Below are 27,815 nucleotides of genomic sequence, written 5' to 3' on the forward strand. Positions count from 1 at the left end.
ATGCTTGATTATACTATCTTTATAATCAGATGTTACCAATACTAGTATTTCCCACCACACAGACTTACCATAGGGCCTTTCATGAAACGGGATAAAATGCCACCACCACAGTGGCAGACCACCTGAACTGAGTACCAATTTCCAAGATAATTGTATTAACATTAGTCTTCCTTCCTTAATGTGGACAGAAGCGTGCAAGAAACTTCATGTGAAGTGGCTTTGAATCTTGATTATTCAAGTATATTGTCCATTTTTTTACTTCAGAATAACTGGGAGTTGTTTTGTTTTGGGGGTGGGAATAGGGAAGGAGCCTAGCAATTGAAAGGAGAAGAATGAGGGAGGGACATAACTAAGGTATGACCGTTGTACAGTTGACTCCAAGGCCTTTGTGGAAACCACATGGCAGGAAGGTTTGGGACATTCACCTTCTACCAGCTAACCTCCAGTCCGGCACTGGATTCCTCTGATGGAAATTCTGAGAAGCTGACGCATGACTCGGCTTTTCCCAGTGGGATGCTCTCAGGAGACAGCCCATGCTGCTGATTCTGCCTAGCTCTGGAGGCAGAGGCAGCAAAAGACTAAGGATTTTTTCCCCCTCTTGTATAAATAAGACCAACTACTTGAAATAGAGTACAAAAAAAGAAAAAAAACACCTAGCCAAAAATGGTCTCTGCTAAATTAGTTTAGGTATACACCTTCTCCAGGAAGTACTCCCATATTTGCTGACCCCTATCCCTAAGCTGGGTCAGGTCCCTGATCCTTTCTTCTCAGCTCCCAGCCAGTAGCTCTATCACTGCACTTACCCCAATATGATGATGTTTCAGTATCTCACTAGAAAAGGCTTAACTTTGTTGTGCCTCTCGTAGTCTGTCGAAACCTATGGGCTAATTTGCAGAACAATGTTTTTCAGTGCATGGAATAAAATACATAGGATTACAAAAGAAACCAATTAAATTGAAATATAGTTCTTAACTCCAGACAACCTCCGAAGTATGAAGTCCTTGAGTGCAGGAACTCTGTCTTCATCTCTGTACTGCCAGTGCCTAGCACAAAGCCTGGCACGTAGATGGTACTTATAAATGTTTATTTAATGAATGAACAGAAATATAGATGGCTACTGCCAAGTCAGCCTGAGGAATGATTCATTGCAACTGCTTGTGCACATACCAATGGCTTGCATATTTCTCACGCTGTCTGAGATCATTTAGACCAGGGCTCTGAGGAAACCCCCACACAACAGGTGCCACAGCAGCTAGCAATAATGACAGGCTATTGGAAGACCAGGAAAACAACAAAGCTTGTGTATTTCCACCAGCCGGAATATTCAGATAGTGCAAGTAAACAGGCTCTGTCTTTAGGAGGAAAAGATCTCTTGACTTTGGAAGCATGATGCTCACACTGCTTTAAAACACTACCAACAACAGCTGACAGAAGAAAGAAAGGAACCTGAGCTAGTGTGTGGGTGTTCTCCAGGGCTCCCCCTCTGTCCTGAATCGGACCTTGCATTTCTGGGAAAGAGAAAAGTGTCCCTAAAAACCACGATAGGGGTGACATGTGCCTTCCTAGGGTCAAGTAGCAGTTTTAGGCTTAAACTGAAATTTTGGTTTTGTTTATGTACCATCAGAACACCTAAAGAAGCAATAATAAAAGCCACTTCCCTCGCTAAAGGGCCAAAGGTTTGTTTTAAGCTGATTGCTACATCTATTGAACATTTTGAAGAGAAAAGTAAAACCCCAGACAATTTTAAAGCTGAAAGCCACAATTATATGGGGTTAAGAAATCTCACCCTTAAGGCTTTTAAGATTGCCCTCCCAAGTTAGAGGGCTTCTTTAGCTATTAAAGCCATCAGAAAGACGGCAGAATGCAGTCTTCACTTGCATGACAACAAGGTTTCCAACATCTGTTGGAAGAAACATGGCTTCAAGTGGGTGCCCTCTTAAAAAAAAAAAAGAAAACTATAAGCCAAAGTTTTGCTTTTAATTAAAAAAACAAAAAAACAAAAAAACCTCCCACTCCTAAGGTGTGTGCTTTCTTTTTGACCTGTTTTTCCTTTAAATTGTCTGCAGTTTCCCTATATTTTATCTAGTGCAGTAAACAATGCAATCAAAGAAATAAAAACCAGGGTCCACTCTTGCCCCAAACACTGAAAATGGTCAAAGAGCAGGAATCACAGCACAGAAAATGGCCCAGCTCTAAACATACAAACAACATAAAAAAAAATAATAATAACAACACCCCCCAAAGATATTATTATTGACATTCCTGGTACATTTCCTATAATATAATGTTGCAGACAATGCTTCTTTCCCAGGGAGTCCAGCTCGCTCAGGAGGAGACATCTACTTGTTGCCTCAGGATAGGCTGGGGCTGTTGAGTCTTCTCTGCCAAGCCTAAGGTGTTTTTTTTGTTTTGTTTTGTTTTGTTTTTTTTTAAGAGCTCAATATCTCACAGAAACATCTGTGGTATAAATGAATCTAAAAGAGGATGAAGGCAGGCAGACACCTGTCACTGTTCTCCAAATCAGCCAAAAAGCTGAAGAGCGTGGGATCCAGGAGACAGATGCCATTAACAGTTGAGGGATGGAAGGGAGAACAAGAGGAAGCACCAAATGAGTGGCTGCTTTTGGTTCCAAAGCCAAAAAAGGGCCCCACCAAAAAGGGCAGCTGGTCTGGATGAGGAACTACCCTGCACCCGGAGTCATGCAATAAAAACTATGGCCTTGGAGCCCCACCTCCATGACAGCCACAGTCCAGGAACCAGAGAAATTTACACCACATCACATAGTTTGCAAATGAATGGATTGATCCTAGTTTAGGGGGGTTAAGTGCTTTGACAAAATTGGGGAAGGAGGGGAAAGTGAGCTTGAAACCCAGATTTCTATTTCTGCAAAGTTACAGGCCCCAGGCCCCTGATGCCACTTGCTCCACGGAGATGTGCCCTTCCACTTATTACTGGCCTCTCCTCAAAATGGCACCCATGGTAGTAACCCCTTAGAGATATCAAAAGGCATCAGTTGCACTTCTGGAAGTAAGATAATTTCCTTGCCCCATCCTGACCAAAGCACTTCCCTTTTCAAGCTGCTGCTGGTATGCCACCTTCCCCTCCCAGCACAGTTCAACTTGCTTTTGTTTCAGAGTTTTGCACTAGCCTCTGAGGGCCCTTTCCAGGATACAAAATAAAGTATCCTCTGCATCCATGTGCAGGTGGGTTGCCTTCCAGTGTCAGATTTGCGTCCCAGAGTTTGGCCAATGCATCTTTACAAAAATAAAACCGCACGTGTACAAAGACAGACTAGCCTGGAAAGGGCTTTCCGGACAGGGTTTCTGGTTGTCTTGATGCCTCCCCTAAAAGAACTAACTTTCTTTGCGTAAAAGGATTTAGACATTGAGTGACCTACTCTCAACTTCCGGAAGGACAGCTTGTTTTTGTCCGTTTTTCAATGAGGGGGAGGGAGGGACCCAACATTTTCAGTTAGAACAATGAGATTTTGTTTTAAAAAAAGGATCCTATGTGGAAATGAGTGGGACAATGATAAAAATAAACAAATAATTAAAATTCCAAACCAAAGCATATCTCCTGGCCCTGAGATCCCCAGTTAATCCTCTAAGACCACAATCTCCACATTGTGGACTTGATGCTGGTGGTCTTCCATCTCAGCCACAACTTTCTCCTCAGTCCTCAGCTCTGTCTCCAAAATAACTGCTTTGCCCTCAGTATCCTCAGCCTCTGGGTCTGGGGCTGGGTCAATCTCAATGATGGTCTGCCCATCTTCCGAGGTGCTTTCAACAGCCTGGATTGCCGAGGTCAAGCCGGACTCCATGGCCACCAGCTCCACGGGGCTCACCATGGTGGTCATGTTGCCCAGGGTACTCCCATCCTGCATGGCAGTGGAGCTTAGCAGTGCTAAGCTAGATGAAGGATGGATGGTCACTGTGTCTGGTGAGCTGCTCTTGGCAGAGGAGACCACTGTGGCATAGCGGAAGAGCTGAGGGCCAGAAGGCAGTGTGTGAACAGTCACAGGACTGGAGCCCTGGCTGAGGGTGGCCACTGGAATATTGCCCATGGAAAATGACTGGCCCACTGGGGTGATGGTGATGGGTGAGATGACTGTGAACTGAGGCTGCTGGACCGGAGGAGAAGGGCTCAGGACTGTGGTAGAAGCTGGCCGCTGGAGCCGGGGCCTTTTTGGAGGCTTAGGAGTGCTCACAGGCATCAGTACCACATTTTGAACGGTCTGGGATTTCAGCCTGTGATCCTGAGCTTGCTTCTTCTGCTCTTCCAACTGGCGTTCCAACTCTGTGGAAAAAAAGACAGACTTTGTATGGAGAGAAGTATAGTCTTGGAGAGAGTAAACGGAGTCAGGAAACCTGAGGTCTTGTTCTGGTTTTGCCACTGTGTAGCTTCATTGTTCTCAAAAGAAGAAACCAAACTGGATGATTTAAAAAATCCTTGCAGCCATTGCATTTCATTGCTTGATTATAGGCAGGGCAACGATTCAGAATCTTTCTCAGGCTGTGATCCTACTATAGCTCAACCTTAGAAGCACCTGTGGCATTTTGTCACCTGTCACCAAAATGCAAAACAAGCCTCCAGTTGATTTTACAGCTTATAGATACCCACCTTGGGTCTACAGGTAAAAATAAGGAGTATCTGCACAATCCCTTTGGAACTAACATGGGCCTACAGAGGAGCTACAATGGCTGCTCCCCCCCTACTCAAAAAACAAAACAAAACAAAGCAAAACAAAACAAAACAATGATTCCTAAACTGTTTTTCAAGACAGGATCATCTTTCTGGTAATCTTAGTCTACCAATGGTCTTAGTCTACCATTAGCACCCAGAGAAGTATACAGAAAGTTATAGAAGTCTCTAGGAATTACAGAACTAAAAAGAGGTCTTAGAGTTTATTTTTTTAATGTTTATTTGAGAGAGAGAGAGAGAGAGAGAGAGAGAGAGACAGAGAGAGAGAGAAAGCGGGCGATGGGTCACAGAGAGAGACAGGGACAGAGGATCAGAAATGGGCTCTGTGCTGACAGCAGTAAGTCCAATACAGGGCTTGAACTCATGAGCCATGAAATCATGACCTGAGCTTAAGTTGGACACTTAATCAACTGAGCCAACCAGGCACCCCTCTAACACATTAATTTTAACAGGGATCCATAGGGGTAAAGTGACTTAAGGTCTCAGAACTTGGGCCAAGGCAAAAGTCTTCTGATGACCAACCACAGAAGTGGTGGGTGTGCTTTCCCACCACAATATGTCTATCACTATCCCTCTCCCAATGTACAATCCAACCTGGTGACCACTGGTGAGTCTGGTTCTATACCAGAACTTCCTCTATTGCTTAGTACCTGAGAAGCATTCAACAAATAATCAGTTACAACTGTAGGGCACTTTGTTCCCTTTGGAACACCAAGAGCAAGTTAATTCCTTGCTTGGAATAAAGGAGTAAGTAGGAATCAAGAACATTCAAAAAATTTTAAATACTGCCTTATAAGTTACAAAATACTGCATTGTTTCCATTGTCAGTAGTAAGCAAGAACAACTACATCTATAATTTTTTAAAAAGTTAAATCAGAGAATATTTTAAGTAACAGCATCCAATGTTTGTGTGCTCAAAATGGTGACATAAGTTGGTATAATCTTGGAAATTTGGCAACAGGTCACAAAAATGCATAAAAAAAATTTTAATACCATTTAAAAAAATTTTTTTTAATGTTTATTTATTTTTGAGAGAGAAAGAGACAGGGCACGAGTGGGGGAGGGGCAGAGAGAGAGGGAAACACAGACTCCGATGCAGGCTCCAGGCTCTGAGCTGTCAGCACAGAGCCCGACGCGGGGCTCAAACTCACAGACCGTGAGATCATGACCTGAGCCCAAGTTGGACACTTAGCTGACTGACCCACCCAGGTGCCCGATTTTTTTTTTAACTTTTTTTTTAATGTTTATTTATTTTTGAGAGAGAGAGAGAGAGAGAGAGAGAGAGACAGTTAATACCATTTAACCTGAAGCTTAGTCCTGGGAAGTAGTTTAAAAAAAATTTTTTTTAATTTTTTTAATGTTTATTTATTTTTGAGAGAGAGAGAGACAGAGTGTGAGCAGGGGGAGGGGCAGAGAGACAGGGAGACACAGGATATGAAGCAGGCTCCAGGCTCTGAACTGTCAGCACAGAGCCCGACATGGGGCTCGAACCCAAGAACCGTGAGATCATGACCTGAGCCAAAGTCGGAAGCTTAACCTACTGAGCCACCCAGGTGCCCCTAAAAAAATTTTTTTTATGTTTATTCACTTTTGAGAGGTGGGGGAGGGGCAGAGAGAAAGGGAGACACAGAATCCAAAGCCGGTTCCAGGCTCCAGGCTGCCAGCACAGAGCTGGAACCCATGAACCATGAGATCATGACCTGAGCCAAAGTCAGTCGTTTAACCAAGCCACACAGGCACCCCAATCCTGGGAAGTAGTTTAAAAGAGCATAAAAAAGAGGCACCTGGGTGGCTCAGTCCATTAAGCGTCCAAATCTTGATTTCGGATTAGGTGATGATCTCATGGTTCATGGGTTCAAGCCCCACATCTAGCTCTACACTAAGCCTGTGGAGCCTGCTTAGGATTCTCTCTCTCCACCCCTCCTTCGCTGCCCCTTCCCTACGCATGCGCACGCACACGCTCGTTCTCTCTCTCCCTCTCTCAAAATAAATGAACTTTAAAATATTTAACGTATATTTTATAATATAAAAATAAATTTAAGACAACATAAATTGTTCTTCTCTTGCTGAATAATCTTTTGCCTTTTGGCTTCATGACTGTAATATATCTTACATCATTCAAAGGGTGATAATCCATACCTCTGACTTGTTTTATATTTTTCACCTGCCTTACCTCCCCAAAACCTTTTCTTAATTCTCTCCAGGTATAAGTGACAGCTCCCTTTCTTCTTCTACCATACCCACTATATGCCTCAGTTACTACTGATAATTCCTTGAATTACTTAAAGACCATGTGGAGAGTGGGGCTGTCTCAGTCAACATGATATTTCTAAAACCTAGTCTGGCACTAGCACAAATTAATTACTTGATAAAAAGAGTTAAATTATTTATGTGTTCATAAGTTCTGATTACTGCAAATAATGGAGAAGGTGCTAAATTTATATTTATCAAAAGATGCAGTATCAATAATGTAACAAAGACAAAGGCCAATTTGTTTCTTCTGCCACTAATGTTATTGGATTAATGGAGCAATTGAGCAGACATCTTAATCCTCCAAAAGATACAGAAGGAGGAAGAAAGAAAAGAAGCCAGTCCCAACAGAAGTCCAAAAAGAGATGGCAAGACTCAAGGATATTAGTATAATATCATCTAAGAAGAGACAGAAGTTATACACACCTGTCAGAGTGTAGAGAAACTGCTCTTCTCCCTGCTCTACTTGGTTCCTCCTGTTGTCCAAAACCTTCTTTACTGTGTCCATCAGGCCAAATGTATGTGCTACATTGTTGAGAACAGCAGCATCTATTTAAAACAAAGACATGCCTGTCAAGTTAAAACACAAGTGTTCCCCCAGCTTTCTGTTGTTCTGCTTATAAATATGAAACAACCCAGAAATGATGGGACTATTCTAATTGCATTTCTAAAAAAAATTAGCCAAGATTTATCACATGTATAATTAACTTTGATTTAATTGTTACAAATTTATACATATTTCCATATAAATAAATACAAAAATAAGAAAAAAATCCTGTATCTGGCTGTAAGTTATGACTTTTGGTTTAGAAAACACGGTGACTGTGCTAGATAGAACTAAGTTTGAATCTTGGGTTTACAATTTCTTCCTATCTGTATGAACTTGGATAAGTCATTTCAGTCCTTAGTTTTCTCATCAGAAACAAAGGGGATTAATAATACTTACTTGGCAAGACAGATACGAAGATTAGAAATATCATATTTTAAGGGTGGAGTGGGAACTAGTATGCAAGGTTATTCATAATATTATCTCTGTTCCTTTTTATACAAAACTTCTTGAAAGAGTTGTCACTAGTTGTGGTCATTACTTCCTTAACTCAGATCACTTCTCCACCTACAACTCTTTTCCACAGTCATCTCATCCAGTTCCATGCTTTTAAATAACACATGCATGCTGAGAACTCCCACATGCAGGTCTCTAGCCCTGACTTCTTTCCTGCATACCAGATTCATAATTCCATCTAGCTCAGTGACATCTCCATTTGAAGGCCTCATAAGCATTTAGCAAGTCAAAATTCATTTTTTTCTTTCTTTTTTTTTTAAGTAAGTTCTATGCTTAACATGGGGCTTGAACTCATGACCCTGAGATCACAAGTCACATGCTCTGACTGAGCCAGCCAGATGTCTCAACTCAAAACTAATTTTGAGGGGCACCTGGGTGGCTCAGTTGGTTAAGTGTCTGACTCTTGATTTCAGTTCAGGACATCATCTCACAGTTCGTGGGATCAAGCCCTGCGTTGGGTACCACACTGACAGTGCAGAGCCTGCTTGGGATTCTTTCTCTCCCTCTCTCTCTGCCCGTCTTTCTGTCTCTCTCAAAATAGATAAACTTAAAAAGTTTTAAAAACAAACAAACTAATTTTGAAGGGCACCCGGCTGGCTCAGCTGGAAAAGAATGTAACTCCCGATCTTAGGGTCACGAGCTCAAGCCCCACAATGGGCATGGAGCCTAACTGAAAAAAAAAAAAAAAAAAAAAAAGCAGGGGTGCCTGAGTGACTCAGTTGGTTAAGCATCTGACTTTGACTCAGGTCATAATCTCACAGTTCATGAGTTCAAGCCCCATATCAGTCTCTGTGCTGACAGCTCAGAGCCTGAAGCCTGCCACAGACTCTGTCCCCTTCTCTCTCTGTCCCTCCCCCACACTCGCTTGCTCTCACTCTCTCTCTCTCAAAATAAACATTTAAAAACAAAAAAACTTGATGTCCTCTCCCACTGATCTTCATCTCAGGAAATGGTATCATCATTCATGGCTCAGGCCAAAAATGTATGAGTCCTCCTGGATTTCTTTCTTTCTCTTTTACCCTATATCCAATCCATCAGCAAGACCTGTCAGTTCCACATTCAAAATATATCTCCGATATGATTACTTCTTGCCAGATCTACCACTATTCACCCTAATCCATGCCACCATAATCTCTTGTCTGGATCAATTCCTTCAGAAGTCTCCCAAATGATTTCTTGCTCCATACAGTTTGTTCTCCATATAGCAACCAAAGTGATCTTTTAAAAATCTAAAATATATAAATATATAAAAAATTATAAAGAGGGGCACCTGGGTGGCTCAGGCAGTTAAGCATCTGTCTTCAGCTCAGGTCATGACCTCACAGTTTGTAGGTTCAAGCTCTGCATCAAGCTCTGGGCTGACAGCTCAAAGCCTGGAGCCTGCTTCAGATTCTGTGTCTCCCTCTTTTTGCCCCTCCCCCGCTTGCACACACTCTCTCTCTCTCTCAAAAATAAACATTAAAAAAATTTATATTTGTAAATTGTATATTTGTAAATTTATATATGTAAATAAATAAATAAATCTGGTGCACCTGGGTGGCTCAGTCAGTTAAGTGTGTGACTTTTTTTTTTAAATTTTTTTAAACGTTTATTTATTTTTGAGAGAGAGAGAGACAGAGAGAGAAAGGCAGAGTGTGAGCAGGGGAGGGGCACAAAGCGAGGGAGACACAGAATCCAAAGCAGGCTCCAGGCTCCAAGCTGTCAGCACAGAGCGCAACACGGGGCTTCAACCCACAAAGCGTGAGATCACGACCTGAGCCAAACTCGGATGCTTAACCGACTGAGCCACCAAGGTGCCCCAAGTGTGTGACTCTTGATCTTACTTCAGGTCTTGATCTCAAGGTTGTGAGTCAAGCCCCATGTTGGGCTCTGCGCTGGGCATGAAGCCTACTTAAAAAATAAAAAATAGGGGCACCTGGGTGGCTCAGTCGGTTAAGTGTCCAGCTTTTGATCTCAACTTAGGTTATCTCACAGTTTGTGGAATCCAGTCCTGGGTAGAGCTCTGTGCTGACATTGTGGAGCCTACTTGGGTCTCTCTCTCTTCCTCTCTCTGTCCCTCCCCTGCTCCCATTCTCTCTCCCTCTCTCTCAAAATAATTAAATAAACATTAAAAAATACTAATAAAAATTTAAGAATATAAATCTTATTACATCACTCTCCTGCTCAAAATCAGTATGATGGCTTAGCATCACCTTAAAATAAAACCAAAGTTCTAACAAAGCTTATCTAAACTTTGCTCCCTATTCCTCTCCAGCCTCATCACCTATCACTTTTGTATCTTATTCCACTGTGGTGGAATCAGAGCTTCTATAATGCTTTAAACGTATCAGGCCTATTGCAACTTCGAAGTCTTTGTTCCTTCTGCCTAGAATGTTCCTTCTCCCAGCTCATCACATGAGACCTTCCTTGACCACCCTATCTAAAAGAGTCATCCCTGCTTTCTATATTACTTGTCTTTTTTTTTTTACACTCCAAGCACATAAAGTTTTACTGTAAAGTTTAAGTGTATTTATATAATGTATGAATTATAAAGACACAATAAGATAATAATAAGACACAACTAACAACTTTAAGATCTCACTGACACACAAGGTTATGAGATATCATTATGACCCCCCTCTCTTTTAAGTAAACTCTACCCCCAATGTAGGGCTCAAACCCAAGGCCCCGAGATTAAGAGTCACATGCTCCACTGACTGAGCCAGCCAGGTGCCCCATCATCATGACCCTTTTGTATCAGATGATTAGAACATCCTTTTACATTATGCACAGCAGCAAGAACCCTATGGGTATTCAGAAACAGCTATTAAGTGAACACAATAGTTCTGGAAACCTTAAACTAATAGAAGATGAGACTTGTCTAAAACCAGATAGATTTTTCCCAATTTTTAGACTGACTCACATTCTCCCTCTCTCTCTCTCCCTCCATATATATATATATATATATATATATATATATATATATATATATGTAATAGCATGCTTTCTGGCACCATTTATAAAGGCAAAAATTACCTATGGAAAAAGCATGACCAGACTTGAGTTCAAAACCTCATTATGAACTATGGACAAACAACCTTTATGAGCCTTAGTTTCCTAATCTGTAAAATTAGGATCATAATGCCTATATGCCAGTGTTTTCATGAGGCTAACAAGATCTGTCTACAGTTGTTAACATTTAATAAAATGATCACTACTGCTAGAATTGGTGTACTTACCTGTTACCTGGAAGGGAGCCTGAATGAGCCGCTGCTGAACTCCCCTGAGTAGCTCCTCTATTTCCTTCTGTATATTGCAGACAACCTCTTCCATCAGTCCTACATCAGCTATTCCTTTCCAGAACATCAAAGTGTCCTCTGACACAAGAGGGATAAGACAGAGGGTAAACAAGGGATGCTACATACACCTAGGCACATGTCTACAAGTTAAACTCGAAATTACTTCAATTTGAAATAATTTCTTGTTGGGCCATTTCTCGGAAAAGGGAAGAAGCTTTTAGGGTACCGGCTGCCTCCTTGAGTTGGCACCCAGTTATTTGGCCTCTTTGGCAACATAGGGACTTGAGATAATTGTCTCAATTTGTCATGGCTCTGGCTATAGGGGGCAGGTATCTTCCTCTAATAAAGACATTACATTAAACAAATATTAAATATTATTTACTTAAATAATTTAAAATTAAATAGTATTTAATATCTTAAAAGTTAAACAATAAAGATATTAAATTAAAGATATACAGTTAAGCCTTGTACAAGTCGGTTTGAACTGTGAGCGTTCACTCATATACGGATTTTTTTTAATAATACAGTACAAGTGATGTAAATTTATTTTTCTTATGATTTTCTTAATAACATTTTCTTTTCTCTATCTTACTTTATTGTAAGACTATAGTATATAATACATATAACATATGCTAATTGACTATGTTTTCAGGAAGGCTTGTAAAGTTTTTGGGGGAGGGGTCAAAATTTACACACAGATTTTCAACTGCACAGCGGGTTGGTGCCCCTAACTGCCACATTGCTCAAAGGTCAACTATACTCCCTCTAGTACTATATTTGCAAAAATAAAATGAGACAGCTGAATAGGGGGGATTATAAACTCCCTGAGGGCAGAGGCTATGCCTTTTCATCTATGTTGGCAACAGTGTCAACTGAAAATAGGCAGCAATAAATACTGTTTAAGTGAATTAACGAATGGAGGATGATATGAAACATCTCCTGGTCCCCTGTAAGTGAATCATCATTAATCATCATCCTCTATACCACCTGCTACCTAATTTTTTCTTCTAACATCTTGCTACTTGGTTTATCTAAGAAACGTTCCAAAGTTGGAGGCTGACAGGATGAAAAGCATTGGACTACAGAGTCAAACAGCTGAATTCAGCTCTGACACTACTGGTGGTGTGACAGGTCTTAGGCAAGCTGCTGAACCCTTCTGAATCTCAATTTCTTCCTATGTAAAATGTGACTGTGCAGGGCTGTTGTTGCATGCATTAAAATACAATTTGTGCAGCTATAATTAGTATTAATATGCATGAGAAAAACCAGAAAAAGTAATTAAGAGGCCTTCTGTGTCCATAATCATAATGGTGAGAAGGGGCACAAAACCCTGCAAGATATCTCAGCCTCGTAGTAAAGTACCTGAAATTTCCTCTGAGTCTTTCTTCACACCCTCCTCTGTAGCCATGGTGACAGCAGCAGTGAGAGCTGAGTTCCATTCCAGCCCTGCCTCTTCCATGCTCTCTTCCGAGATGGCAATCTGTGTGATGCTACCTAAAAGCAGTCCATTAGAGGTAAAGTCAGTGAATTTCATGAAAAAGTCATAGCTATCCTTTATCTCATATAGCTAAAAAAAAAAAAAAACAAAAAAACAACCTGTTATTTTAACATTCTGGCCTTTTGCCTGTAGGTCCATATATTAAAAACTAGAATTGTAAGCAAGGATGAATATTGGATTTTTTTCTTTACCGTTTATTTATTTTTGAGAGAGAGGGAGAGAATGCGTGCACATGTGCAAGCAGGGGAGGGGCTGAGAGAGAGAAAGACAGAGTATCTGAAGCAGGTTCTGCACTAAGAGCAGAGAGTCTGATGCGGGGCTCAAACTCATGAACCCGTGAGACCATGACCTGAGCCAAAGTCAGACACTTAAAACAACTGAGCCATCCAGGCGCCCCAAATGCTGAATTTTCTAAAGAAAACCTGCCTTGCAAAAGAGAATGCTTTCTTCTTACTCTGAATAGAAAGTGAAAGATAACTTACAAAATCACAAAAGAGCAATTTGCTCCCTGAGCAGGTATATTTTTGAAAGACTGAAAGAGAGCACGATTGCCAGGCTGGCTCCCCCAGACTTAGTGAGGATAAGAAGAATCTAAAATGATTTAAGAGAAAAGTATGGTGCTTAGCCAAGAGCCCTACTACAAGCATGTTTGATACTAACCATCTAGAATATCAAAAATTGCTGTCGTTTATTTATCAGGCTATATAAGAGAAAGCAAGAGAAATGAGACCAAAACAAATCAGAGAAGAAGAGATCCATGAATACCAGATTCACAGATAAAAATAAATTTTGCTATTAATATTTATAATAACATTTTATTTTTTAATGTTTATTTTCGAGAGAGAGTGGGGGAGGGGAGAGAGACAGAGAGAGAGAGAGACAAAGAATTCGAAGTAGGCTCTGTGCTGACAGCAGAGAACCCAACATGGGGCTTGAACTCATGAACTGTGAGATCATGACCTGAGCCTGGGTCAGAGGCTGAGTTAACCAACTGAGCCACCCAGGTGTCCCTATTATTTATTTATTTATTTATTTATTTATTTATTTATTTATTTAACATTTACTTATTTTTTTTTAATTTTTTTTTAATGTTTTTTATTTGTTTTTGAGACAGAGAGAGACAGAGCATGAACAGGGGAGGGGCAGAGAGAGAGAGGGAGACACAGAATCCGAAACAGGCTCCAGGCTCTGAGCTGTCACACAGAGCCCAGCGTGGGGCTCAAACTCACAGACCATGAGATCATGACCTGAGCCGAAGCCGGACACTTAACCAACTGAGCCACCCAGGCGCCCCTTATTTTTTTATTTTTTATTTTTTTAAGCAATCTCTCCACCCAACATGGGGCTCAAACTCACAACCCCAAGATCAGGAGTTGCATGCTCTACCAACTGAGCCAGCCAGGCACCCCTCATATATTAGGATTTTAAACAAAGACAATTGAGAAAAATCAAACTGATCCAGGTAGATATATGGACAAGTATGGACTCCCCATGCTGGAGGATATCAGTAATGAAGCCAAAAAGTAATATTGATATGGACAATCAAAACTAAAGGAATTTTTGCCAAATAAAAAGGAAGTAAATAATTTCATCGTTTTTACTTTCCAAGTGGAAGAATCACATGACCAAAAATTCAAACAGCTAGACATTTTATACTTTCCTAAAGGGAACTTAAGTTCCAAGAGATTTGGCTTCTACTCACCCAGTGGTTACTCACAGAATATTAGAGCTGACCACAAGAAACCTTGAGAGGTCATTTTTAAAAAATGTACTTCCCTTATATCCATTAGTGTCCTTGTGACTCTGTGAAACACATATGTAAGTCTTCTGGAAGTAGCTGAGACAGTCTAAGAATCTTAGCTGTGCTAAGTCTTCAGATGGACTAACTGAATCCTTTTTTTCCCCCTAAATTTGTTTGTTTAAGTAATCTCTACACCCAGCGTGGGGCTCGAACTCATGACCCTGAGATTAAGAGTTGTGCACTCTTCCAACTGAGCCAGCCAGGTGTCCTGGAACTAACTGAATCCCTAATAATTATCTCACATGAGTCCATCTTCCCTGGAGATAGAGAGCTCTAATCCCAAGGTCAGTGATACCAAAGTTAAGTGTACGCCCATCCTGCCTCATTTGTGAGGAAGCCTCAACATGATTATCTGGATCCCTTCCAGGCAGAGCTCTTTGATCCTTATATCAGAGTCTCTAGAGTCCAGTCCAGCCAACCATACATTATCTTTGATACATCTCAGCTCAACAGTTGAAAACCATTCACTATTTTAATCCACCTTCCTGCCTTGACCACTAGTAGAGCAAAGGATTTTCAAAACAATCTAATTTCAAAGATCCGCCAAGTGGCACCAAAGTGAAACCACTGAATAAGCATAATAACCACTGAACCATCTTTCTAATGTTCACCATGCATTATAGGAAAGAAACACGGAAGGAGGTCTGGCCAACAGGAATCATCTAGGAGAAAACAGATCTATTTCTAAAGCATGAAAGTGTACCCAAGATTAGCATACTTTACAAGGACAACAATGCTCATGAGAATTGAAATTAGGAAACACAAAAGAGAAATAAGGGGAAAGTGTTACTAAAAAACACAGTGGGTTTTCAGGTGGTTTCCTACCCCCTACCATCGGCCGAAGTGGGTGTCTGCACCACACTTGTCTGCTGTCCTGGCACCGGAGCTCTTGCACTGCTGATAAGAAGATCAAATTTGGTGCTTCTGCAGGTATTGGAGCAAACCTTGTCATGTTGGTAAAAATCAATCTGTCCGGAGTCCATCATTTTCCTGTGCAAAGGGAGACAAGAAGTATCAGTTCAGCCTGCACTTCATCTAGATGGAACTAGGCCTCTGGGACAAAGAGAGACAAAGTTGCTGAGTCTACTCTATAGATTAGCATTAAGTCATTAGGTTGCAAAAATTCTAACTGGGATTATAATTTTCATTGGTCCCACCCACATTCCTAGTCTGCTCATTATGAGTATTCTCTCATTTCCCGTTATCACCAAGCTTTAGGTCCACACTCCTGACAACAGCTGAGTTTCCCCATAGAATCTCATTGAAACCAAACCCAAAAGGGAAAAGACTAGTTCATATCCCAGCACAACTGAGAAATGCTACAGGGGAATAAGAATTTTGTGATGAGATTCTGATGTATTAGTATTCCTAGACCAGCAAGATCTGTTGTCACTTTTGGAGACATAAAACTTCAGCAATTTCTTTCCTTAAAAAAAAGGTAGCAACTCTCCTATAAACACAGAGCAAAGATGGATAGCAACTCTCCTATAAATACAGAGCAAAGTTGATTATACTAAACCCTACTATAAATCGCCCTTATAACTGGATTCACAAGAGATTGTTATTATAGGCTATGAACAAACCCATGGGGTATTTTAATTATAGTATACTCTATGTTATAACATGACTTGGCTTTCACTAAAGATCTTTCAAGCATTCTAACTCCTGTTTACATTTGGGGAAAGTTGGCATGTGCTTGTTTTTTTTGGGCAAAAAAGAACCGGCCAAGAACAACAAAAATAAAAGTTAAAAGTATTCCTTCCCAATTTCCTTCAACCACTGATTTCTGCATACAAATCATCTGTAATGAAAAATTTTTTAATGTGTCTCTATTAAAATAATATTTGAAGAAAAAAATTAACATTTTTCTGTGGAAAATACAGAAAACTATAAAGAAAACAACTGCCATTTAAAGAATCCGACAACACAGAGATAACTAACATTTTGGCATATTTTCTTCTACTAAAGTTTACATACATAGGTGTCTAGGTTTTTTTGTTTTTGTTTTTATTGACAGAGAGAGTAAGCATGCATGTGAGCAGGGAAAGGGTAGAGAGGGAGAGAGAGAACCTCAAGCAGTCTCCATGCTGTCAGCAGGGAGCCCCACCTGGGGCTTGATCCCATGAACTGAGATCATGACCTGAGCCGAAATCAAGAGTCAGACATTTGACCGACTGAGCGTCCCCATACGTGTGTTTTTTAACACAACTAAAATCACATTAATTGTGATTAAACACACATATGTGTCATCTCATTGTTTAATCAATTCCGTGTGTGTGTAGACACACACATACACACACACACACACACACACACACACACTTTTTTTTTTTTTTTAATTTTTTTTTCAACGTTTTTTATTTATTTTTGGGACAGAGAGAGACAGAGCATGAACGGGGGAGGGGCAGAGAGAGAGGGAGACACAGAATCAGAAACAGGGTCCAGGCTCCGAGCCATCAGCCCAGAGCCTGATGCGGGGCTCGAACTCACGGACCGCGAGATCGTGACCTGGCTGAAGTCGGACGCTTAACCGACTGCGCCACCCAGGCGCCCCCACACACACTTTTTTAAGTAATCTCTACACCCAGTATGGGGCTTGAACTCACAACCCTGAGATCAAGAGTCACAGGTTCCACTGACTGAGCCAGCCAGGTGCCCCCAATGTTATGTTTTGTTTTCTTTCTTTCATTACAGCATAATCAGTTTTCCATGTAAAAACTCTTCAGAAATATTTTAATGACCCAGGGGCACCTGGGTCAGTGGAGCATGAAACTCTTGATATTGGGGGTTGTGAGTTGGAGCCCCAGGTTGGGTGCGGAGATTACTTAAAAGTAAAATCTTAATTAAGAGGTGCCTGGGGGGCGCCTGGGTGGCTCAGTCGGTTAAACATCTGACTTTGGCTCAGGTCATGATCTCATAGTTTGTGGGTTCAAGCCCCACGTCAGGCTCTGTGTTAACAGCTTGGAGCCTGGAGCCTGGAGTCTGCTTTGGAGTCTGTGTCTCCCTCTCTCTCTCTGCTCCTCCCCCACTAATACTCTCTCTCTCTCTCTCTCAAAAATAAATAAATATTAAAAAAAAAAAATTAAGAGGTGCCTGGGTGGCTCAGTTGGTTGAGTGGCGGACTCTTGATTTTGGCTCATGGGGATGGAGCCCCGCACTGGGTTCTGCACTGAGCGCAGAGCCTACTTGGGATTCTCTCTACCTCTGCCCCTTCCCCCAACCCCACTTGCTCACTTGCTCTCAAAAAAAAAAAAAAAAAAAAAAAAAAAAAATTTAGGGGCACCTGGGTGGCTCAGTTGGTTAAGTGTCCAACTTTGGCTCAGGTCATGATCTCACAGTTCATGAGTTCAAGCCGCACATCAGGCTCTGTGCTGACAGCTCAGAACCTGGAGCCTGCTTTGGATTCTGTGTCTCCCTCTCTCTCTGCCCCTCCCCTGCGAACTCTGTCTCTCTCTCAAAAATAAAGGTTAAAAAAATTTTTTTAATTAAATTAAATTAAAAAATAAATACAATTTTGGGGCACCTGGATGGCTCAGTTGGTTAAGTGCCTGACTTCAGCTCAGGCCATGATTTCATGCTTCGTGAGTTCAAGTCCCACATTGGGCTCTATGCTGACAGTGCAAAGCCTGCTTGGGATTCTCTTTCTCCCTTTCCCTCTGCCCCTCCCCCACTCACTCTCTCAAAATAAATAATAAACTTAAAAATAAATAAATAAATAAAGTAAAATCTTTTAAAAAATGACCTCAGGGTGCCTGGCTGGCTCAGTTGGTTAAGCGACTGACTTCGGCTCAAGTCATGATCTCGCAGTTCATGGGTTCGAGCCCTGCATCGGGCTCTGTGCTGACAAATCAGAGCCTGGAACCTGCTTCAGATTCTGCGTCTCCCTCTCTCTCTCTCTCTCTGCCCCTCCCCCACTCGTGTTCTCAGAAATGAACATTAAAAAAAATTTTTTTTAATTACCTCATTTTTTAATGACATCATAATATCTCATAGTATATACTCATATATATTTAGATGAGCCACAAGTTTACTTTAGATATACCTTGAATATATATTAAAGCAGACTATAATTTTCAACATAATAAATAATGTTGCAATGAACATTTTTTTTTTAATATTTTTGACCTTTATTTATTTTTAGTGACAGAGAAAGACAGAGCATGAGCAGGAGAGGGGCAGACAGAAGGAGACACAGAATACAAAGCAGGCTCCAGGCTCTGAGCTGTCAGCACAGAGCCCAATGCAGGGCTCGAACCCACAAAGTGTGAGATATGACCTGAGCTGAAGTCGGATGCTCAACCAACTGAGTCACCCATGGGCCCCTGCAATGAACATTTTTATGCCTGAATCTCTACAAGCAGTATAGATTTTTCTTAGGACAGATTCCTTAAAAAGAATTAAAGACAGGGGCACCTGGATGGCCCAGTCAGTTGAGTGACCAACTTCACCTCAGGTCATGATCTCATGGTTCATGAGTTCAAGCTCCGCATTGGGCTCTCTGCTTGTCAGCATAGAGCCCACCCCACTTTGCTTTGGATCCTCTGTCTGTCACACTATCTGCCCCTCCTCCACTCAAGCTCTCTCTCTCAAAAATAAATAAACATTAATTAAAAAAAAAAATTAAAGATAAAGAGTAAGATGTTCTCAAAGCTGTTGATACATGTTCTGTGGGGCACTTTCCATTCTTGACCACAATTTAAAATTTTCTATCAGTAAGTGAGTGCTCAAGAATTACCAAATAATGTTAATCTTCACGGGGGGCGGGGGGATTACAATAATATATTTGCTGTATAAAGAGATAGGAGTGATGGTATTACACATCCTTTTTTTGTTTTTTACTTTTTTTAAATGTTTACTTATTTATTTTGAGAGAGAGGGAGGAGAGACAGAGAGAGCACGCACACGGGGGAGGGGCAGAGAGTAAAGGAGAGAATCCCAAGCAGGCTCCATGCCGTCAGCACAGAGCCCAACAAGGGGCTCAAACTCATGAACTGTGAGATCATGACCTGAGCCAAGATCAAGAGTCCGATGCTTAACTGACTGAGCCACCCAGGTGCTCCTAGTTTTATTTTCATGTTTATTTATTTATTTTGAGAGAGAAAAAGAGCCTGAATGGGGGAGAGGTAGAGAGAGATAGAGAGAGATTTCAGAAATCTCAAGCAGGCTCTGTGCTGTCAGCGCAGAGCCCAATGTGGGGCTTGAGCTCACCAACCATGAGATCCTGATCTGAGCTCAAATCAAGAGTCAGACACTCAAGTGACTCAGCCGCACAGGTGCCCCATTTTTAAAAATGAGGCTTAGGGGCGCCTGGGTGGTGCAGTCGGTTAAGCGTCCGACTTCAGCCAGGTCACGATCTCGCGGTCCGTGAGTTCGAGCCCCGCGTCAGGCTCTGGGCTGATGGCTCAGAGCCTGGAGCCTGTTTCTGATTCTGTGTCTCCCTCTCTCTCTGCCCCTCCCCCGTTCATGCTCTGTCTCTCTCTGTCCCAAAAATAAATAAACATTGAAAAAAAAATTTTTTTTTAAATAAAAAAAAAAAAAAAATGAGGCTTCATGCCCAGCATGGAGCCCAACATGGGGAGTGAACTCACACACTAAGATCAAGACCTGAGCAGAGATCAAGAATCGGACGCTTAACTGACTGGGCCACCCCGGCATCTCAAGGGCATTACACAGTCTCAAGTTTATTTCTGTGGTTCAATGATGGCAAAGATTGCATTCACTAAGCATGACTGTTACTTATCAACAGCACCCTCCATTATACCATATTATCCCAGAACTTGTCAGCCTATACTTTTCCATGGTCATCATGCTTCCTCAGCACCAGGCTTAGCTCTGCCTGCCCTTGGTGATCTCAAGTAGGACTGTCATCTACTCCCAAACTTCTCTGTCCAGAAAGGATCCTAACATCCTGACATTAGAAAAAATTTGCCTTAAATGCTGGGAAGAATTAATTTAATTCAATCTTCCTTTTCTTACAGGGATTTTAAGAACAAGCTGGGGTGCCTGGGTGGCTTAGTCGATTGAGCATCCAACTGTTGGTTTCAGTTCAGGTCATTATCTCATGGTTCATGGGTTCAAGCCCCATATCAGGCTTTGTGCTGACAGTGCAGAACCTGCTTAGGATTCTCTCTCTCTTTTGCTCTCTGCCCCTCCCCTGCTTGTACTCTCTCTGTTTCAAAATACATAAATAAACTTAAAAAAAATGAAGAACAAACTGATGAAAGTCAATACATGGGTTGCTCAAGCCAATTCTTCAGAGGGAATAAAAATTTCAAACTGAAGAGAAAATATGGAATTATCTATATTCTACCATAATTAAGTGCCCCAAAGTCAGTTGAAAGGTATGTGCTTATTTTTTTAAATTTTTTAATTTTTTAAAGTAATCTAGTAAATTGAAAAAACAAACAAACAAAAAGTAATCTCTGTACTCAACGTGAAGCTCTGAGATCAAGAGGTGCACACTCTTCTGACTAAGCCTGCCAGGCACCCTGGTATGTGCTGGTTAAAAGCTCACCTGAGCATGATTCCACCCAGACGAATGGCTCTCTTCCAGTCCTTTAGGGTAGACTTGCCAGCCAGATGAACAAAATGCTTGGGGCTGATCAACTGATCATTGAACTAAAGGAAAAGGAAAAAATCCAAAATAAATCAAGGTCAACTGACGCAGGCCAAGAGGGAAAGAAAGGTAACTCTACTTGTTACATACGAAAAGTGCCCAGATGGCATCTTAAGTCATAGCCTTGTATCTTCCAGCCTTCTGCCCTGTTGTGCCAGAGAAGATGACCCTTCCCTGGGCATAGTGCCCTGTCTTGGTACAAAGCTACAGAAGACACGAGGATGATCAGAGATTAATATACTGATTAACATCTGAAATCCATTTATGCCCTAAATCAGGTACTTGGGTTCAATGTTGCAAAGGCTGTTTAAATAAACTGAAATAACCTACCTAGCCCTAATGACAAGATTCAAGATATGGTGGAAAGACTAGCATAGAAACCATTATCACTGCAGAGCTTCAAAATTCTGCAATCCTTCATGATTCTAGGATGATACCAAAGGTGGTGACTACTATCTACGGGGACCGTCGTGACTACCACTGGAGACAGAATAAGCAATTATTTCCACATTGTGCTCTCCTGAAAATTTATTTTTATCAGTGATAAATTTCAATAACCTCTACCATAATGCACACTTGTGTAAGGCATTTTACACATATTATCTCATTTCATGTGCTAGCAACCTTATAGTATGTGTGTGTGTTGTGCATATGATTATTCGTATTTTAACATACGAGCCTCTATGGGGCACCTGGGTGGCTCAGTCGGTTAGGCGGCCGACTTCGGCTCAGGTCATGATCTCACGGTCTGTGAGTTTGAGCCCCGCGTCGGGCTCTGTGCTGACAGCTCAGAGCCTGGAGCCTGTTTCGGATTCTGTGTCTCCCTCTCTCTGACCCTCCCCCATTCATGCTCTGTCTCTCTGTCTCAAAAATAAATAAACGTGGGGCGCCTGGGTGGCGCAGTCGGTTAAGCGTCCGACTTCAGCCAGGTCACGATCTTGCAGTCTGCAAGTTCGAGCCCCGCGTCAGGCTCTGGGCTGATGGCTCAGAGCCTGGAGCCTGTTTCCGATTCTGTGTCTCCCTCTCTCTCTGCCCCTCCCCTGTTCATGCTCTGTCTCTCTCTGTCCCAAAAATAAATAAACTTTGAAAAAAAAAATGTTTTTTAATAAATAAATAAATAAATAAATAAATGTTAAAAAAAATTAAAAAAAAAAAAACAACATACGAGCCTCTGAAATATTAAATAACTTATTCAAGGTCACCTAGCTAGTCAGTCATAGATATGGGACTTCATTCATTCATTCATTCAACAAATATTTATTGATAAATATACCAAACATCATTCTAGGTGCTAGGGATACACTGATAAACAAGACAAACAAGTTCTCAGCTCTTATAGATCTTGTACTCTGCGTGGAACTTGAATCCAGGTCAATTTCCCTCCAAAGTCCTTAATTTTTTCTACCGTGACAGCACGGGACCAGCCACAAAACTGAAAACACTGATATGGTAGACGAGAGAGAAGAGGTACTGAAACTATACTCTTTGAAAACAAGGGGCCCCAAAACAGGCCCCAGCAAGGAGAAAAGACAATTACCTTGACACATTTCACATTTATTCCTGGACATACAAACTTCTTCCAGAGGAGAATGGCTTTGCTCTCCCCACAAGTTATGGGGTAAGCAATTTCCATATCCTCATTTGCTTCTATAGTGCTTGCATCTGAAAACAGAAAAAAATATCAATTATTTATTGTACACTTTTCCCCCAAAAGCTTAATTCAAAATCTCTAGTTTCCTGGTTCCTCTAAGGAGCTAACAGTTCACATTGGCTGGTATTGTTTAGGAATCTTCTGCAAGAAGTTTGGCACACCAGGTTTCTTACCAAGCTCACACTATGTGTCAGACACTGTCCTATATGCTTCCACATGCTTAATCTTATTTAGTTCTTACAACAATCCTGTGAGGCAGTGATTGTTTCCTATGTAGGCATGTGGGACTTGGAAAGGTGAAGTGACTTTCCCAAGGACACACAGCTAAGAAGTGAGAAAACAGGATTTAAAATCTGGTTTGCCTAATTTCAAAATTTGTTTGTTTTTTCAGTTTCTTTCCACTGATTGCCTTCCAATCAACACCTGATAAGTCCTCATCAGCAACTTCTCTAATGACAGGATCAACCTTGAGGCTCCAATTTCTTTGTGGAATTTTTGTAGATAAAAAAATCTTTTCAGCATCCTAGCAAATTGATGTTAAACAATCAACTGACAGCTCTAGCATCTCAGTGGTGTCTCTAGATGCGCCATCAAATCGATGGCTGCGGCATTGGTGGGGCATACTGGGTATGGGAGGGGGGACATAAGGCATAAAAGGCAACAAATTTCAAGCAAGGAAGCTAGGGTCAAAGGCGAGAAAGTAATGAAAGACTTACCAATCCCTTCTTCAATTTTGTGAATCGTGTGAGTTTCTACTGCCACGACTGCCGTGTTGTTCTCGGACCCAGGTTCATAAATCCTGTTGTAAAAGTGTCCATCGATAAACAAACTACATAAATCATGAAAAAATTAATATTCACAGCATGGAGTTAAGAAATTTCTTATAATCTATCTCAAAAGGAATAAAATAAATACACTTTACAACACTATGTTAGTGCTTTGACTAGTTCCCCACTGTATTTACATTCCAAGCTGCCGAGGACAGCTTAGCAGCCGCTACCATGCACAAGAATCAACAACTTTCCTCACCTCAAAGCCAAGTTCCTCTTGCTACTGTCCTTACACCAGACTTTTCCCTTCCTAAATTTAAACACTTCTGACATAAAATGTTGCTTCAACTATAAGACTAAGTCATATTATAGAATTATCCTAGCAAGATTCAAAAGTAATACTGTTGGACAGTTCAAGACAGGAAGAACCCATTGACCACACAAGTTGATGTCCTTTGTTGGAATCTAGACACTTCAGTCTTTTTTAGCACTTCTGCATTTTTCAAAGACTCGTAACCAAACTATTGACATGAGCAGAGCCTAGTTAAAAACTATGCCCAGGGGCGCCTGGGTGGCGCAGTCGGTTAAGCGTCCGACTTCAGCCAGGTCACGATCTCGCGGTCTGTGAGTTCGAGCCCCGCGTCGGGCTCTGGGCTGATGGCTCAGAGCCTGGAGCCTGCTTCCGATTCTGTGTCTCCCTCTCTCTCTGCCCCTCCCCCATTCATGCTCTGTCTCTCTCTGTCCCAAAAATAAATAAACGTTAAAAAAAAAAAAAAAAAAAAAAAACTATGCCCAAAGTAACTAGCATTAATTAGAGATACCACCTCAGGGAAAGTCTCTAAATGTCTCTACCTTCTAAGAAATGTGCTCAAATAACCTAATAAAATATGCTGATGACCTCTGTTTAATTTTTATAATAAACTTAATGCATTAACTATTGCATCTTGTTTGAAAGCACTGCCTGAATAATATCCCTTCTTTCAGTGATCACCCACCCCATGGTGACACCTTTAGCACAGACCTCTCCTCTAAATTTCACACCAGGATACAATTAACTGCTAAATGAATAAATACATTTGGATGTACCGCAGGACTTTGTGGAATTCATTATGTCTAAAATAACCAAGTTCTCTTCCCTCTCCCAAAACACTCTTCTATTCTCTATCTTTCTTAATGGCACCTCCTAGCATTCTATAGCCTAAGACAGAAGCCTGGGAATTTCATCAGATTTCTCCCTCCTCCTCCTCCTCACCTCCCACATACTCAGCCACCAAATCCTACCAGATGTATCTCCTTAACACCAGCCAGCCTCCCTGTCTCTTTTTCCACTGCTACTGCCTTAATTTAGGCTGCATCATCTCTAGTCTGAACTAGTCTCCTTGCATCCACCTGATCTTCTATATTCCTACCAGAGTGATCACAGAAATCCCTTCGGAAATCCCTTCAAGAACCCTCTACTTGCTGTTATAATAAAGCCCCAAATCCTTAATAGGATATTTAAGTTGCTCTAAGATCTGGCCCCTGGTTTCAGCTCTCCCTAAACCTCACCTTATAATCCAAGCCCCACTCATACCAAATTATTTGTGGTTTTCAGAACTGTCATGTTCTTTTATACCTTCTTTGTTCTTATTTCCCGCTTTCCCCAGAACATGCTTCCCCATCTATTTGTGTATTTGTGGGGTTTTAAAAAAGATTTTATTTATTTATTTATTATTTTAAATTTTATTTATTGTGAGAGATAAGGAGAGCACACATGAGTGGGGAAAGGGGTAGAGAAAATCCCAAGTAGGCTACATGCTGTCACCACAGAGCCAACACAGGGCTCGATCCCGTGAGCTGTGAGATCATGACTTGAGCCGAAATCAAGAGTCAGAAGCTCAACTGACTGAGCCACCTAGGTGCCCCAAGACTTTATTTTTAAGTAATCTCTACACCCAACATGGGGCTTGAACTTACAACTCTAAGATCAAGAATTGCATGTTCTACTCACTGAGCCTGCAAGGTGCCCGTCTATTTGCTTTGTAGTCAGTAGCCTCTATGATGCTTTTCCTTCCATATCAGTCCCTCCAGTATAATCACCTACTTCCTTCTTTTGACCCAACTGTACTTTATGCCTTTGTTACAACACATATGACACTTCATATTATATGTTTGTTTACCTGTCTGCCTTCCCTTGGGCATGGTCTAAGAGGTCCCTGAGAGCAGAGATTATGTCTTATTTACTTATTCAATTTTGTATGTCTACTGTGTCAAATACTAACTGGAACACGACAAAGCACCCAATAAGTGGTTGGTTGGTGAATGAGGATTATGATAAACATGAATAATCAGTGCTTCAAATAAGTTCAGTAAACTCACTCTAAATTGACCAATATGTGCAAAAATCCTTTTTTTTTTCCTTAGGGTGAAATTCTTGGGGCGCCTGAGTAGCTCAGTCAGTTAAGTGGCTGACTCTTGATTTCGGCTCAGGTCATGATTTCATGGTTCACGATTTGGACACCCACATCAGGCTCTGCACTGATGGCATGGAGCCTGCTTGGGATTGTCACTCTCTCCCTCTCTCTGCTTCTTCCCTGCCATGCTCTCTCTCTCTCTCTCAAAATAAATAAACTTAAAAAAAAAATTCTTATTTATACATAATTTCAACAACCAGTGAATTGCACTTGTAGTGGGAAGTAGGGGCACAGTCTATACTTTTATGAGTAAACAAGGTTTTATTGAGAAAAATTTCTAGGGCACCTGAGTGGCTCAGTTGGTTAAATGTCTAACTCTTGATTTTGGCTCAGGTCATGATTTCACAGTGTGTGAGATTGAGCCCCACATCAGGCTTTGTGCTGACAGCATGGAGCCTGCTTGGGATTCTCTCTCTCTCTCTGTCCCTCCCCATCTTGCTCGCGTGCATACACGCTCTCTCTCTCAAAATAAACTTTAAAAAAAAAAGAAAAAGAAAAAATTTCCTAAAGCAACTCAGAATAGTAATGGATTTAGCTTAATTCTCTATATCTACTACAACTATAGTAAAAAATCATAAAATATGTTGAAATGTTAAGGGACTGTAAGATAGTGACATGCCTTGTGAATCACCAAAGGAAGGTAAAATTATGTTTACTAGAGCTTTAAAATTAAGTCTGCATCATTGTATTCTAATTCTCTGAAAACCCACATATAGTTAAGTTCTTTTTTTTTTAATTTTTTAAATGTTTATTTATTTTTGAGAGACAGACAGAGCACAGGCGGGGGAAGGGCAGAGAGAGAGAGAGGGAGACACAGAATCCAAAGCAGGCTCCAGGCTCCGAGCTGTAAGCACAGAGCACAATGTGGAACTCGAATCCACAAACTGTGAAATCATGACCTGTGCCAGTCAGATGCTTAACCAATGGAGCCATGCAGGCGCCCCTATAGTTAAGTTCTTTTTATCCAGAATGTTAAGGGAAGAAATTCTGATTAACTGAACGTTAGATTAAGATTATTACATAAACTAAGTGGTACCTTACTGATTTGAAAGAGCTTATACTATAGGCTTTAAACTTTCTGCTAGAGAGGGAGAGAGGGATCTGAGCATGAAAGGGAAAGTAGGGCCAATACTCTTCAAACTGAACTATTCCAATACATTTGGATTGAATGTCCTCTACAGGAGAAAAAAAAAGCTAGTCAGGACGCTCAGTAAATTTACGTACTACACTAAAATCACCAGTCCCTGGTGATGTTAAAAACTATTATGAATCCATACAAAACAGATGAACATAAGGGAAGGGAAGCAAAAATAATATAAAAACAGGGAGTGGGACAAAACATAAAAGACTCTTAAATATGGAGAACAAACTGAGGGTTACTGGAGAGGTTGTGGGAGGGGGGATGGGCTAAATGGGTAAGGGGCACTAAGGACTCTACTCCTGAAATCACTGTTGCACTATATGCTAACTTGGATGTAAATTAAAAAATTAAATTAAATTAAAAAAAAAACTATTATGAATCCACAATGAATTGGACAGCCAAGAACAATGAAGGAATCATAGTACCTTCACTCCCCTTGATAACTTTTTTTTTTAAACTAAGCTCTATGCCCAACGTGGGGCTTGAACTCACAACCCTGAGACCAAGAACTATGTGCCCTACCAACTGTGCCAGCCAGGTACCCCCTGCTCCCACAACTTTTTGAGTATTAGAAATTATATTTGAAAAAGTTA

At 41.1% G+C, this 27,815-nt stretch overlaps 1 protein-coding gene across 8 annotated transcripts in view; it reads right to left on the reverse strand.

Annotated features, from left to right (window-relative positions):
* Positions 1 to 1,067: 1,067 nt before the first annotated feature.
* Positions 1,068 to 27,815, reverse strand: part of GMEB1 (glucocorticoid modulatory element binding protein 1) — a 37,746-nt gene continuing 10,998 nt past the window's right edge. For 7 of the 8 annotated variants that reach the window (XM_047871855.1, XM_047871858.1, XM_047871859.1 and 4 more), the window contains 8 exons: positions 23,575 to 23,687; positions 22,745 to 22,869; positions 21,106 to 21,209; positions 15,424 to 15,581; positions 12,655 to 12,786; positions 11,233 to 11,370; positions 7,378 to 7,500; positions 1,068 to 4,296 (listed from right to left, as the gene is read on the reverse strand). In XM_047871855.1, the coding sequence (XP_047727811.1) occupies positions 3,596 to 4,296; positions 7,378 to 7,500; positions 11,233 to 11,370; positions 12,655 to 12,786; positions 15,424 to 15,581; positions 21,106 to 21,209; positions 22,745 to 22,869; positions 23,575 to 23,687 (1,594 nt within the window). In that variant the 3' untranslated portion in view covers positions 1,068 to 3,595. The remainder of the gene's footprint in view (positions 4,297 to 7,377; positions 7,501 to 11,232; positions 11,371 to 12,654; positions 12,787 to 15,423; positions 15,582 to 21,105; positions 21,210 to 22,744; positions 22,870 to 23,574; positions 23,688 to 27,815) is intronic. The other variant, XM_047871860.1, reaches the window with a different exon arrangement.

This window comes from Prionailurus viverrinus, chromosome C1 (genome assembly GCF_022837055.1).
Source record: "Prionailurus viverrinus isolate Anna chromosome C1, UM_Priviv_1.0, whole genome shotgun sequence".
In the NCBI taxonomy this organism is placed as follows: domain Eukaryota; kingdom Metazoa; phylum Chordata; class Mammalia; order Carnivora; family Felidae; genus Prionailurus; species Prionailurus viverrinus.